General features: G+C 40.4%; 1 protein-coding gene across 1 annotated transcript in view; it reads left to right on the plus strand.

Annotated features, from left to right (window-relative positions):
• Positions 1–16,402, plus strand: part of LOC124279647 (arginine-glutamic acid dipeptide repeats protein-like) — a 180,431-nt gene that overhangs the window by 97,207 nt on the left and 66,822 nt on the right. Inside the window, 6 exon segments of the mRNA XM_046715483.1 lie at positions 528–624; positions 2,156–2,309; positions 3,629–3,762; positions 8,091–8,163; positions 8,166–8,210; positions 13,063–13,161. Coding sequence (XP_046571439.1) covers positions 528–624; positions 2,156–2,309; positions 3,629–3,762; positions 8,091–8,163; positions 8,166–8,210; positions 13,063–13,161 — 602 coding nt within the window.

Raw genomic sequence — 16,402 nt, forward strand, 5'->3', positions numbered from 1 at the left:
TGATGTAACTGACAGATTATACCAACTTTACAAAATATGAGTTAAAGGCTATTCATGTTAAATATTTGATGCCAAAATACCAATAAATATTTTATCATCAGTTATGACAACTAAACAGGTGGACATGTAATTTTCCTTTGACAGTCAATGAATATTGTGTTTGTAATATGATATACAGCATTTTATTTGACTTGGGTAGCTGCTCTCCTGTTTCAAATTCCTGTGAGCCTAGTGGTTAAAGCGTTGGCTCATCACGCCGACGACCCGGGTTCGATTCCCCACATGGGTACAATGTGTGAAGCCCATTTCTGGTGTCCCCCGCCGTGATATTGCTGGAATATTGCTAAAAGTGGCGTAAAACTAAACTCAGTCAGTCAGTCATATTCCTGTGATGATTACTGATCAACATCATCACACAATATTGTCTATAAATTTAATTTTGAGGTTTGAGATGTTCCAGCGATTTATAAGGGATTAATGAAGTGTATCTGTTTTCTGATGTCTAACGAAATGTGGATCTCTTTCAGACACTGGCCGTGATTCTGCGTTGAAAGATCCGTTGGTTCGGTCCCGAGAGCTCTTTATATCGGATGCAACGGATACCTACCCAGTCACAGCTCTACGGTAAGAAGCTTTCCGTTCATGTGCCCCTCCACCCCGTGTCCTGTATTCCTTCGAGTTTCATAGCGTTAAATTTGGTCTCCAGCACCTTATGCTGGTCAACCTGATGGGAATTTAGGTTAAGTGTGGTCTCCAGCACCTTATGCTGGTCTACCTGAGGGGATTCTAGGTTAAGTGTGGTCTCCAGCACCTTATGCTGGTCAACCTGAGGGGTTTCATAGCATTAAGTTTGGTCTCCAGCACCTTATGTTGGTCTACCTGAGGGGAATCTAGGTTTAGTTTGGTCTCCAGCACCTTATGCTGGTCTACCTGAGGGGAATCTTGCTTAAGTGTGGTCTCCAGCACCTTATGTTGGTCTACCTGAGGGGTTTCATAGCATTAAGTGTGGTCTCCAGCACCTTATGCTGGTCTACCTGAGGGGAATCTTGGTTTAGTTTGGTCTCCAGCACCTTATGCTGGTCTACCTGAGGGGAATCTTGGTTAAGTGTGGTCTCCAGCACCTTATGCTGGTCTACCTGAGGGGAATCTTGGTTAAGCGTGGTCTCCAGCATCTTATGCTGGTCTACCTGAGGGGAATCTTGGTTAAGTGTGGTCTCCAGCACCTTATGTTGGTCTACCTGAGGGGAATCTTGGTTAAGTGTGGTCTCTAGCACCTTATGCTGGTCTACCTGAGGGGAATCTTGGTTGAGTGTGGTCTCCAGCACCTTATGCTGGTCTACCTGAGGGGAATCTAGGTTTAGTTTGGTCTCCAGCACCTTATGCTGGTCTACCTGAGGGAATTGACCAGGTTAATATCTATGTTAGTACTATATATATATATATGTTATATGATACAGCCGAATACCATCGTGGCACTTTGTTGTTAGAGACAATGTTTGCCCTGTGCAGTGAATAATGAGGATGTGGTTGCACTGTCTAGATAATAAATACTAGTTGCTAAACCAAGAGCAACAATTGTACTTGTTGTCCATGTACATGCTAAGTAACAAATTATTTCTCTTACTTTATTCAATATGGTGACTTATTTTTCAAACAATTGCATATTCTACTGATGAACTCTGATTAAGAAAAGATGTTACAGTTTTATACTGTTGACTTTTATGTATCGGACTTCAGGTTATTTCAAGGTAAATGTCTCGTCCTCATTCCTTATTTAGTCATCGGATAACTTGAAGTATTTGCATAGCTCCCTTCAACCTCAACACAGTATTCGACTGTATATTTCAGTTGTATTGTCCTGTTGCTTCTGACCCGTGAAGATCCGGGGTAGAATTGATCTACAGCAACCCATGCTGTCGTAAGAGGCGACTAACGGGATCGGGTGGTCAGGCTCGCTGACTTGGTTTACAGATGTCATCATATCCCAATTACGTAGATTGATGCTCATGCTGTTGATCACTGGATTGTCTTGTCCAGACTCGACTAATTACAGACTGTCGCCATATGGCTGGAATCTTGCTGAGTGCGGCGTGAACCTAAACTCACTCACTCCTGTTGCTTCTGCTCCCATACATCAGCCAAGTCTGTGTTTCAGCGGGAAGTGCACAGTAGCCCACTACCAGGACATATACTCGGCCAAGGATCTCGAGCCCAAACCCGACCACTTCTTCTACGTCCTCGGGTATAACCCTGAGACCAAGAGACTGGCGACAACGCAGGGTGAGATCCGGGTGGGCTCGAGCCATCAGGTGAGGCAACAGTACACACTAAAAACATGAGTATCTCACCCCTTGTATTGTCTGCTCGTTATCTCACCCCTTGTATTGTCTGCTCGTTATCTCACCCCTTGTATTGTCTGCTTGTTATCTCACCCCCTTGTATTGTCTCATCTCCCTTGTATTGTATTGTCTGCTTGTTATCTCACACCCCTTGTATTGTCTGCTTGTTATCTCACCCCTTGTATTGTCTGCTCTGTTATCTCACCCCTTGTATTCCTTGTATTGTCTGCTTGTTATCTCGTCATGCGAAGACCCTTGTATTGTCTGCTTGTTATCTCACCCCTTGTATTGTCTGCTCGTTATCTCACCCCTTGTATTGTCTGCTTTCGTTATCTCACCCCTTGTATTGTCTGCTCGTTATCTCACCCCTTGTATTGTCTGCTCGTTATCTCACCCCTTGTATTGTCTGTTTGTTATCTCACCCCTTGTATTGTCTGCTTGTTATCTCACCCCTTGTTTTGTCTGCTCGTTATCTCACCCCTTGTATTGTCTGCTTGTTATCTCACTTGTTTTGTCCCTTGTATTGTCTGCTTGTTATCTCATCTCACCCCTTGTATTGTCTGCTTGTTATCACACCCCTTGTATTGTCTGCTCGTTATCTCACCCCTTATATTGTCTGCTCGTTATCTCACCCCTTGTATTGTCTGTTTGTTATCTCACCCCTTACTTTGTCTGCTTGTTATCTCACCCCTTGTATTTTGTACTTGTTATCTCACCCCTTGTATTGTACTTTAAGTCCCCATGTTACCCTAGAATGGTGATCTACCTTCAGTTGTTGGCGATCTATAGCCTGTTTTTACATTGTCTTGTCATTTCTAGTTAAATTGTTTTAGATTTCATTACTAGTTTTAAATGGATATCTGTGCTAATACACTAGTTTACTGTTCTTTGTCAACAGTTTTTTTTTCTCTAAATTTATTGATCTATAATGTAATTATTACTTGTTCTCGTCACAATATGACTGAATTTTTGCCGATGTGGCGATAAATATTAACTCACTCACTCTAATTGTGTAGGTAGTCTGTATGTGAGTTGTCTGAGTCTTATCCGACTTTTGGTTGTCTCCCCTGGTTGACTGTGCTGTCTCTGGTCTGTGCTGTAGTGCTTCACTCTTGCTGGACAACGGTATAAGAATCTATACCAACATTTCACATCAGAATATGATGCAGAAGTTGGCATCTATAAAGTATCATGCTGTTTTACTACCCATCAAGTTCTAAAATACTAGTCAAACAGAACTGACTGGCTTCATTGTCTCCCCCTGTCTTACATGTGTTTTGTTTCCCCAGGCTCGACTGCCGGAGTATAAGCCGGATGTCCGCCCACCCGACATGCCGGAGAGCTGTGACAAGCATGAAGATCTCAAATGGCAGCCGTTGTGTGTCATGGATGGCGATCTCATCATGTACCTCCGTGCAGCAAGGTGGGTCAAGCCTCTAGTCTTGTATATGATGGCCACCTGGTTTCCTTGGTCGGGTTATAACACAGAAGTCTTACATTGAATACATGGGTGTGTGATTATTACCTTGAAGATCACCAATTACACAATCTTCTACAGAAAGTTCAGGGCCCCGTTCCTCAAAGCGATCGTAGCGCTACGACAGTCGTAACTCCCATACTTTAACACAGACTTACGACTGTCGTAGCGCTACGATCGCTTTGAGGAACGGGGCCCAGATTCCAGTTGTTTACACTGACTTAATATATGGCAATACATTGAAGTTGTTCCATGACAGGGGTTATTACATTGAAGTTGTTCCATGACAGGGGTTATTACATTGAAGTTATTCCATGACAGGGGTTATCACATTGAACTTATTCCATGACAGGGGTTATTTCTTTGAAGTTATTCCATGACAGGGGTTATCACATTGAAGTTATTCCATGACAGGGGTTATTACATTGAAGTTATTCCATGACAGGGGTTATCACTTTAAAGTTAATCCATGACAGGGGTTATCGCTTTGAAGTTATTCCATGACAGGGGGTATCACATTGAAGTTATTCCATGACAGGGGTTATTACATTGAAGTTATTCCAAGATAGGGGTTATTACATTAAAGTTATTCGATAGGAAGGGTTATTATCAGTGTAGGAAAGATAGCCGTCCCAACATCCGAGACGGGTGAATTTTGTGGAGGACGGGTTAAAAAAATATCTAGTCCGTCCTCATGTCGGGTCAATTTTAGCAAACCAATGACATATATATAATGATTATAACCTTTTTGAATATTTACTGCCGAAGGTGTTTTATTTATATTTGGAGGACAGGCTAGATTTTGGCAGGACTGGTAAAAAATTTGACCTGCCAGTCCTGTGGACAGGCTAGATTTTCTACATCTTTCCTACACTGTTATTACATTAAGTTATCCCATGGCAGGGGTTATAACATTGAAGTTATTCAATAGGAAGGGTTATTACATTGAAGTTATTCAATGACAGGGGTTATTACATTAAAGTTATTCAATAGGAAGGGTTATAACATTGAAGTTATTCAATAGGAAGTAGGGGTGTCGTGATACACGAATGTATCGATGCATCGATACATTTTTACTGACGATATGATACGCGATACATGCTTGCGTGTATCGATTCCTATTTTAAAACTTTATCGATTCAAAGTTTTATGCTATATCCATCTCCTTCAAAGTCTTGATAGTAAAATTATACGAGACCGCTCCGATAAATAGATGTAGCTAGCTTTACTTAAAAAATAGGTTGGAAACTAGCAGCTTTTGTGAGTGGCTAGACTATTTTAATGGACCAATCAGGGAGAGCGTACGTTGCCGGTAAGGTAATGCTATGAAAAGGCGCGAATATTATGTATCGCGATACGTATCGTATCGTGACCTTAAATCGTGATACGTATCGTATCGTGAGATTGGTGTATCGTGACACCCCTAATAGGAAGGGTTATAATATTGAAGTTATTCAATGACGGGTTATTACATTGAAGTTATTCCATGGCAGGGGTTATAACATTGAAGTTATTAAATAGGAAGGGTTATAACATTTTAGTTATTCCATGACAGGTTATTACATTAAAGTTATTCAATGACGGGGATTATAACATTGAAGTTATTCAATAGGAAGGGTTATGACATTGAAGTTGTTTAATAGGAAGAGTTATAACATTGAAGTTATTCAATGACGGGTTATTACATTGAAGTTATTCCTTGGCAGGGGTTATAACATTGAAGTTATTAAATAGGAAGGGTTATAACATTGAAGTTATTCAATGACAGGAGTTATTACATTAAAGTTATTCCGTGGCAGGGGTTATCACACTGAACTTATTCAATGGTGGGGGTTATCACATTGAAGTTATTCAGTGGTGGGGGTTATTACATTGAAATTATTCAATGACAGGGGTTATTACATTGAAGTTATTCCGTGGCAGGGGTTATCACTCTGAACTTATTCAATGGTGGGGGTTATCACATTGAAGTTATTCAATAGGAAGGGTTATTGCATTGAAATTATTCAATGACGGGGATTATAACATTGAAGTTATTCAATAGGAAGGGTTATGACATTGAAGTTGTTTATTAGGAAGAGTTATAACATTGAAGTTATTCAATGACGGGTTATTACATTGAAGTTATTCCTTGGCAGGGGTTATAACATTGAAGTTATTAAATAGGAAGGGTTATAACATTGAAGTTATTCAATGACAGGGGTTATTACATTAAAGTTATTCCGTGGCAGGGGTTATCACACTGAACTTATTCAATGGTGGGGGTTATCACATTGAAGTTATTCAGTGGTGGGGGTTATTACATTGAAATTATTCAATGACAGGGGTTATTACATTGAAGTTATTCCGTGGCAGGGGTTATCACTCTGAACTTATTCAATGGTTGGGGTTATCACATTGAAGTTATTCAATAGGAAGGGTTATTGCATTGAAATTATTCAATGACGGGTTATTACATTGAAGTTATTCGTGGCCGTGGCAGGGGTTATCACACTGAACTTATTCAATGGTGGGGGTTATCACATTGAAGTTATTCAATAGGAAGGGTTATTGCATTGAAATTATTCAATGACAGGGGTTATTACATTGCAGTTATTCCATGGTGGGGGCTAGTACATTGAAGTTATTCCAATGGCAATTGTTATTACCTTGTAGCTATTCCCATAGCCTGACATCAGCAGAGAAAAGTAATCGTCATTAGATTGCTTAGTGGTTGGGAATCATTTAGTTGATTATGGTAAAATCAACTATAAACATATGTCTTTTTGACTTGTCAATATATGCTTGAATTTTGGCAATGAATATATTAGTATCAATATGAACATGAATGTGACTAATCATTTGAAATTGTTACGATAATCATATCAGTGTATGAAATAAACAATCACAGAATATGTATGGGTAAGATACAGGGACAGTAGAATACAGCTATTGATCCCAGGTGTGTGATAACAACAGCAGCAGCAGCAGCCATCTTACAGCAGGTAATTACAGAAGCTGACACCAGGCTTGGCGCCATAGAAATCTGATACAACTATCACTCCAGACAGCTATTTTGTTGTTTAATAATTAACGACATGAATTGTGCGGAGAATGTTTCATGATGGTTGCCCTCAGCATAACCTTTCTTAGGTGTGTCTATTATTCATGATCCTCTCGTTGTATCAGACAGAGACGGGCAGGTAATCGGTTGCGGTATCCAATGTTTCCACTGTACGTTTAATTGATTGCAGATGATGTGATTAAGAAAGCAAAGATTCTATGGAGGATGGTGACATCTGTTGTGTTATTTGTTTTATGCATTTTGTATAGCTATCTGTGTGTAATGGTGTGTTAAGGGATGTGGATATGTGATCGTATTCCCTGGCTGCAGAGGCAGAGAAACGAGGGGGGCAGAAAGAGGGGGGTGTAGCCGTTACCTTGTGATGCCAGATACGTTCTTATTTCATGGTTTATCTTTGCTGTAATGGTTTTTCTCCCCTGAAGGATGAAAGCAAGATTTGTCTTAATTTAAATGTTACTTTGAACCAACACTGTTGTCTTGATACATTATTGTTCAATCTGAGTGTTAGATGGTAGTGATAGAGGTGGTTACAATCGTTGTCTCAACATGCTGGTCTTGTGCTGTAGGATTCTGCAAGTTCATCTAGCCAACATGTGTAAATGAGGTCATGTATTTTCTCTTACATCTAACCAACATGTCAGTGAGGTCATCTATTCTCTCACATCTAACCAACATGTCGATGAGGAAATAAATTCTCTCTCCAGTTTAGCCAAAACATCAGTGAGGTAATCTATTCTTTCATACTAGCCAACATGTCGGTGAGGTCATCTATTCTCTCATATCTAGCCAACATGTCGGTGAGGTCATCTTTTCTCTCATATCTAGCCTACAAATCAATGAGATCATGTATTCTCTCATATCTAGCAAACACATCGATGAGGCCTTCTATTCTCTCGTATCTAGCCAACATGTCAGTGAGGTCATTTATTCTCTCATATCTAGCAAACTCGTCGGTGAGGTCATCTATATCTCTCTTGTATCTAGCATAAGCCAACAAATCATTGAGATTATGTATTCTCTCATATCTAGCCAACAAGTCAATCAATGAGATTATGTATTCTCTCATGTCTAACCAACATGTCGTTGAGGTCATATATTCTCTCTCCAGTCTAGCCAAAACGTCAGAGAGGTCATCTATTCTCTTCCACATCTTGCCAACACATGTTTTACAATATGTTTCCCTTGTACTACAATGTGCGTTCTGTTGCAGGAGTATCGCCGCCTTCGCAGGGATGTGTGATGGAGGCTCCACGGAGGATGGTTGCCAGGCAGCGTCCATGGACGAGACCAGCGTCCATGGAACGAGACCACCATCAATGCCATGGACATAGTAAGTGCAGCTTCTTCCGTAACCAGTGTCTCCATCTACTCCTAAAGTGACTTATCATTACCAATGTATGTTATGCGGTCTCTCACACAACCTGTATCTAACTCATGAAATGCACCACAGGAAGTGTGTACACTCGTGTTGTTCTAGCAGATTTACTATTCAGATGGTGCACATGTTGGCCTAGACGAACAGTCAGTCTCTGAATATATATAATTTTTATAGTAACAGATAATCCCATTTAAATTGAAAAGGAGCCCCAGTGAGATCGAAGATTCAGAGGAAATCTAGACTTACTTCATTTAAGGCTATAGCATTGCTAAAGGCAGGGCAGTAGGGAAAATAATGTGGTTCAGGGACTGTGAGACAGAATAGGATTTGTCTGGTACATAGATTTAAACTCAGATTTGTCCCATAAAAAAACAATAACTGTCCCAAAAAAGAAATTGTCACAAAAATACATTGTTTGAGGGTACACACGAAAGATATTTGGGCTCATAGTTGTAATATAAAGTATATGTTATGCTGAAATAATATCCCAGCCCTTCCCATCTCCACCCGTCAGTTTATCAACGAGATCATTTTCTTTCTTGCAAGAAAGGGACGGTGGAGTAGTCTAGTGGTTCAGGTGTTAGCTTGTCACACTAAAGACCCCGGTTCAATCCCCCACATGGGCACAATGTGTGAACACGCGCTGTAAACATACGTTTGTTAACATACACCATTGTCAGTGTATACGGTTGTTAACATACACCATTGTCAGTGTATACGTCTGTTAACATACACCATTGTCAGTGTATACGGTTGTTAACATACACCATTGTCGTTAACATGTATACGGCTATTAACATACACCATTGTCAGTGTATACGGTTAACATACACCATTGTCAGTGTATAACATACACCATTGTTAACATACACCATTGTCAGTGTATCACGGTTGTTAACATACACCATTGTCAGTGTATACGGTTGTTAACATACACCATTGTCAGTGTATACGGCCGGCTGTTAACATACACCATTGTCAGTGTATACGGTTGTTAACATACACCATTGTCAGTGTATACGGCTGTTAACATACACCATTGTCAGTGTATACGGTTGTTAACATACACCATTGTCAGTGTATACGGCTGTTAACATACACCATTGTCAGTGTATACGGTTGTTAACATACACCATTGTCAGTGTATCCGTCTGTTAACATACACCATTGTCAGTGTATACGGCTATTAACATACACCATTGTAAGTGTATACGGCTGTTAACATACACCATTGTCATACACCATTGTCAGTGTATACGGCTGTTAACATACACCATTGTCAGTGTATACGGTTGTTAACATACACCATTGTCAGTGTATACGGCTGTTAACATACACCATTGTCAGTGTATACGGCTGTTAACATACACCATTGTCAGTGTATACGGCTGTTAACATACACCATTGTCAGTGTATCGTTAACATACACCATTGTCAGTGTATACGGCTATTAACATACACCATTGTCAGTGTATACGGCTGTTAACATACACCATTGTCAGTGTATACGGTTGTTAACATACACCATTGTCATACACCATTGTCAGTGTATACGGCTATTAACATACACCATTGTCAGTGTATACGGCTGTTAACATACACCATTGTCAGTGTATACAGCTGTTAACATACACCATTGTCAGTGTATACGGCTGTTAACATACACCATTGTCATACACCATTGTCAGTGTATACGGCTGTTAACATACACCATTGTCAGTGTATACGGCTATTAACATACACCATTGTCAGTGTATACGTTACCTGTTAACATACACCATTGTCAGTGTATACGGCTGTTAACATACACCATTGTCAGTGTATATGGCTGTTAACATACACCATTGTCAGTGTATACGGTTGTTAACATACACCATTGTCAGTGTATGTCATACACCATTGTCAGTGTATCACGGCTGTTAACATACACCATTGTCGGTGTATTAACATACACCATTGTCAGTGTATACGGCTGTTAACATACACCATTGTCAGTGTATACGGCTGTTAACATACACCATTGTCAGTGTATACGGCTGTTAACATACACCATTGTCAGTGTATACGGCTGTTAACATACACCATTGTACACCACACCATAACATACACCATTGTAAGTGTCAGTTAACATACACCATTGTCATACACATTGTTAACATACACCATTGTCAGTGTATATACGGCTGTTAACGTTACACCATTGTCACGGCTGTTAACATACACCATTGTCAGAGTATACGGCCGTTAACATACACCATTGTCAGTGTACATGGTTAACATACACCATTGTTAGTGTACATGGTTAACATACACCATTGTTAGTGTATGTGATTGTTAACATACACCATTTTGAGTGAATACAGTTATTAACATACACCATTGTCAGTGTGTATGGTTGTTGACATACATTACTTTCAGTGTATGCACTTGTTATCTCATACAGTTGTCAATATGAATGATTGTAAATGCCCTCCATTGACAGTGTATACGGTTGTTAGCATACATTGATCAACTGATACACAGTTTTGTTGTTGTGCCAAGAACCAATCACTGCCAAGCCTGTCACGAAGCTCGGTAATGTAATTACAAACGCATTCACTTCCACAAATGTTGCGTGTTTGATATACTGCTAGAACGTTCCTGGCATTGCCTGAGCTAAGTGTAAACACACTGTGAAGAGAGTAGCTGGCGGCCACAATATGATATTCCACGCAGAGTTATCTCCCCTACATACATCTTTCTCCAAGAGGCCAACATGTTGTGGTAATTGTCAGCTTGGGTGGTCGGTAGCGACCTGCAGGGGTCAGTGGGATGCTCCCGGCAGCAGAATAGGCACCCTGACAGTCGGTGCTAGTCTCGACAGCTCTCTGCTGGAACAAGCTTCACCATCTCCCCGCCATGTTTTGATAGGAATCATTTGGCAATAATGCTCCAGCACTATCGGAGGTTTTCTTGCGTATCGGGTTTCTTCCTGTGATGCCAATGAAGTCATGTTAGGCCCTTTCGTCTCGTGGAGTGGTGATGGAAAAAACTGATATTTTGTGTAAATATTCAAGCATAATATTTCTTGTTGTAAAAGGGGAGACCATTATTGTGTTCTTGACTTCATTGGTGGAGGAATTCAGTGAGTCATTGCGGGAGATTGGTTCTGATTCCATGGAAGGTAGCTCACAGTCTTGTGTTCGGTGGAGTGTAGGTTGTAAACTGCAATAACAGATAGCAAACAGTCTTCATTGTTCTGAAGCCTGGTTCAACTTGATATGAGATGCAATCACATGTGAGCCTTCTCTTCCTGGAGTTATGCTTCCTGATGTAAGACCATCTAACTCTAGAACATTGATGTGTTTGTTTGGGGAGGCGAGTCGACATTTGATACATTTTAGGCGGATCAGATCGTCATGTAACAGTTTCTCATTTGGTTGTTGTTTTGAAAGTTGATAGGAACTGTTTGGGGATGTTTGAGAGGGGGCCTCTCTCAACAGCTTCTCCTGAACTTAGCACACATCTACATCAGCTGGTGCCTTGCTGCTGGGAAAGGGAATGAATGTCACCTTTAATGAAATCTTGTTGCTCTATGTTGATACATCAACCAAACCCTTTGTTGTTGGAGCGATACAGTTTGTGTATTTACCAAGTAATCAGGGCTTCCAGGTGGGATTTCCAGATTGGAACTGGTTCCCTAAAGTCCCTGTTGGGCTTTTGGGTGGAGATTTCTGGTTATAACTGGTCCCCAGAAGCCCATGCTTGTCTTTCTTTGGGATTCCTTGTTAGAACTGTTCCCTCCAAGTCCATGCCGATCTTTTTGTGGGTTTTCTGGTTAGAACTGGTCACGACAAGTCATGCTAGTATTTTTGTGGGAATTCTGGTTAGAACCAGTTCACAGCAGGTTTTTCTGGTCCTAAGTCGTAGGTGAATCAGGTGGTCAGACTCTATGATGTGGTTAGTGGATAGTTCGTTACAATGATTGCTATATACTGTTGCTGATTGCTAAACAAGCAAACCATTGGTTTTTTTGTATGGTTTATTTATTTTTTATGGGTTGAAATCTTGAAATCATTCCATTTGATTGTCAGGTAATTTGTCAGGTAATGAAAGGAAATACTTGGGATTATGAAGTCATAAGGCATTTCAAATTAGTAATTTTTCATTTATGCATTAGTGTGGAATAATCACTGACAGATATATGTGTAAGTGTGGAATATTCGCTGACAGATATATGTGTTTGTGTGGAATATTCACTGACAGATATACGTGTTAGAGTGGAATATTCACTGACAGATATATGTGTTAGTGTGGAATATTCACTGACAGATATATGTGTTAGTGTGGAATATTCACTGACAGACATATGTGTTAGTGTGGAATATTCACTGACAGACATATGTGTTTGTGTGGAATATTCACTGGCAAATATATGTTACTGCGAGAACGTGTGTATGCGTTAATTATACTGGAATATTTTCTGACGTGTATATAATTTCAAATAAATCACTGTGACATTTATGAACAGTTTACCATAGACTGAGGATCTGTGGCTATAACGGACCCATAAATAATATGTGACTGTCACAGCTTGTATATGTGACAGGTGATAAAACATATAATATAAGTGTCAGTCCTCTGGGTGCATTCAGGCGAAAATGATAATGGAATCCAATTATCACTAATTGTCAGACTACAATTGATGTTGCCCACTTTGATGTATTTAATACAGCCATACATCTTCTGGCGTTCATGTGAGTATTTCGTGTACAGTACAGTTTCATGGACGTTCCACCTTCAGACTTCTTATGTTCTGTTTCAGCTGCACGACTACAAGTACGACACTGGGAAGTCGCTGCAAGCCCTCGTCCGAAGTCCAGCGCTACGCAGCATTGAGAAGAAGTGGACAGAGGATGACTCGGTAAGTCGATTGTGGAGATACTGATAGATGCCCCATATAGATTCTGGATGAGAATAGACAAGTGGTTGAGGTGTTGTTCAACAAGCTGGAGCCCTGGATTTGATTCTCTTCATGTCTCTTAAGATGTTGAGATTATTTGTTGGTCACGAACGCTGAATATGGTTTGAAGTTGGAGATGATTTCGGCAGGCTAACTCTGTGACCGGACAGATGGCCTTGACCATCAAACTTCTGACTCTCCTTTGAGTCCAGAGTTATTTCTTGTTGACAAAAAGACTTAAATCACAACCGTCTATATGACTGACATCATAGTCATCTTCTTTGATCCTGTACAGATACTATTGGTCTACATAAAACAAAACTGTATCACTGGCTGGCATCTTCTTTGATCCTGGACAAATACTGGATTGCTCTACATTAGAAACTGACAATCTGACTGACATCGTAGTCATCTTCATGGATCCTGTACAGATATTATTGGGTCTGAAAACACAACTGTCGATATGATGATGTTAGTCAGTCTTCATGGAGTACAGATACTATTGGTTTACATAAAACACAACTGTCTATCTAACAGACATCGTAGTCATCTTCACGGATCAACAAAAAACATTTGACTGGCAGTCGGTGTGTGGACCACACATAGATGGTGGGTGTTGGCTAATTGTACTCTTGTTTATGTTTTGGGGTAGTATATTTGTTTTTATGTTTATGGTGGTTGACTGTTGGTACATCAGACCATCAACATACTGCTAGTGAAGTGAAGCTTATATTTCTTTTGAATCTTTTAACCAGTGTTAGGAATATACTGTATGTAGTAATTTCTGACAAGGAATATGAGTGGACATAGAGTATGCCATTGTATCTGTTCAGTGAGAAACCCTCAAAAATGTTTTTTAAAGTAACTGGTTTCTTTGAAACATGAGTGCTTTAGTATTGTCCACACAACATGTGCTACTGGGACGGTGGGGTGGTGGAATTGGGTTTAATGTCGTGCTTGAGAATATTTCGCTCATATGACGATGTGCATGCGTGTGTATGTGTAGGTGCGGCTGCTTGTACTAGCCCAGACTGAAGCTAGTTTTATAGTGCTAGCCCACTGAGATACCATGCCGCAGTGAAGCATGAATACCCCTCTCAGACACATTATACTGACTCCGAGCCGACCAGTCCTTGTTGTACCCATTAATGCTGATGGCCAGGCAGGGACCAACAAGTTTCTTATTTTTAACGTCTTTTGGTATGACGCGGTCGGGGATCGAACCCGCGACCTTCCGCACTCCGGGCGACCGATGTAACAACTACACCACGGAGGCGGTCCATGTGCTACTGGGACAGTGGGGTAGCCTAGTGGTTAAAGCGTCTGTTCGCCATGCTAATGATCCAGGTTCGATTCCCCACATGGGTATAATAATGTGTGAAGCCGATTTGTGGTGTCCCCCGACGTGATATTGCTGAAAAATTGCTTGAAGCAACATAAAACCATACTCACCCACTCAAAACATGCGATTAAAATTGACTACAGTGTTATGGCACTTTGAATAGTACTTTGGCAAGATCTCACCATAAAAGGGTTCCACAAATGTGGGGCATCGAACAATGTTGTCAGTGTGACGAGCGAACACTTGTTCCACTAGACCAACCCACTGACTGATGACTGAAATGACAAGAGCGGGATTATGATGCTCAAGGTGATGGTGTTCACCCTGCAGGTCAGATTTCCCCCTCTTTCTCACCGTTTCTGTGATGGAGATGTGGATGCTGCCTTGTATTTTTTCCTTAGATATATCTAGCAGGACGTGTGTACACTGTGACATCAAACAGATCAGGGTACTTGTGTGATCAGACGTCCTTGTCAGGCAAAGCAACGTGTTTCCACTCGGTGTCTAAGTGGGCGAATATTTTGTCGCAAGCTAACACAACAGCATCCCTATGATGTTTGGCTTTGAACTATGTCATCAAACCTCGTGTTTGATTGGTCAGAGCATGTGTGAGCTGTTGTTTGATTGGCTATTGACTGTGTGTGACAACCTCCAGCCTAGAGTGGAACAACTTCATCTATGTGATACAGAATATTAGCTTAGTGTTACATCATCGTGTTGCTTGACAACCACGTTTCAGCATGATAAAACACCTCTAAGAAAATGTTTGTAAAATGTGCATGTTTTCTGCTAAAGGGACAACGTTATTTGCATCTGCTGCTGTTAATAGGGAGAAAATTACTCGTAACAGCTTCCTGAAGACATGTTAAATATGTTTCTAAGTTACACACAGTCCTAACACCGCAGTTGTTGAACAATGCCTGAAGATCCGGAGATATAATCTCATTTGTATCTATGGTATTTTGGCTCAAATTTCAAAATTTTATTGACCAAGTTTGGTCTTTCACAGAAGGGATATGGAGTAGGTTTTTGGTTTTGCATTATCCTCAATATTTTGTTCGCCAAATACTGAATCCCCAAGATGGAATCGTATTATCCTCAGATACAGATTTCATAAAAAATACAGTAACATGTTACTCTGTATTGGTGAATGGTATGTGGAATATGATAGATTGTATGTTCATCAAAGGGAAATCACCAATCGATAATTATCGGTCACTGGATAATGTATTATGTCAATTCAACATTCATACAGTAAGTGTTACAAATATAATTTTGAAAATGGTCTCTGTGTTCAGAAAGAACCCCTCAGGTGTATATCCACCTCCCAATGATACTATTACTCTGACAACTTATCATCGTGCACATACAGTTCCATTTCAGTCAAGTCAGAATCACTTCCATTCACATGTATCTTTCACGCCCCAAAAAGTATATTGGATCTTCTCAGTCATCAAGGCAGATATTAATATTTTCAAGATAATATTTAGAAATAAGTGTGTTAATGAACTGTGTTCAGTGACTGTTTGAAGCAACAAAATGTCATCAGTGACTGTTTGAAGTATTAACATATAAAGTGTAGACGACTGTGAAAAATCAGTGTCATCGTTCAGTGCCAATTGCAACACAGGCCCCTCCCACTGTTTTCAGTCCATTTGTGGGATTAGAAAAGTTGAGTGGTGAAAGGGTTAATTCTTTTTACTGAAGACAGAGGTTTGATTTCCACACAGTATGTAGAGTTTGTTCCTGCTGGCTGGAATATTAGTGCAATTGGTGTCAAATCCACTTAGTGACAACTCATTGCATGGTTCACAGTGGAGGTGAGCGAGGAGGCAGGAGAGGAGAACGAGTAGACGATGG

Source organism: Haliotis rubra, unplaced genomic scaffold (genome assembly GCF_003918875.1).
Source record: "Haliotis rubra isolate DU_JTF1 unplaced genomic scaffold, ASM391887v1 Scf254, whole genome shotgun sequence".
Classification (NCBI taxonomy): Eukaryota; Metazoa; Mollusca; class Gastropoda; order Lepetellida; family Haliotidae; genus Haliotis; species Haliotis rubra.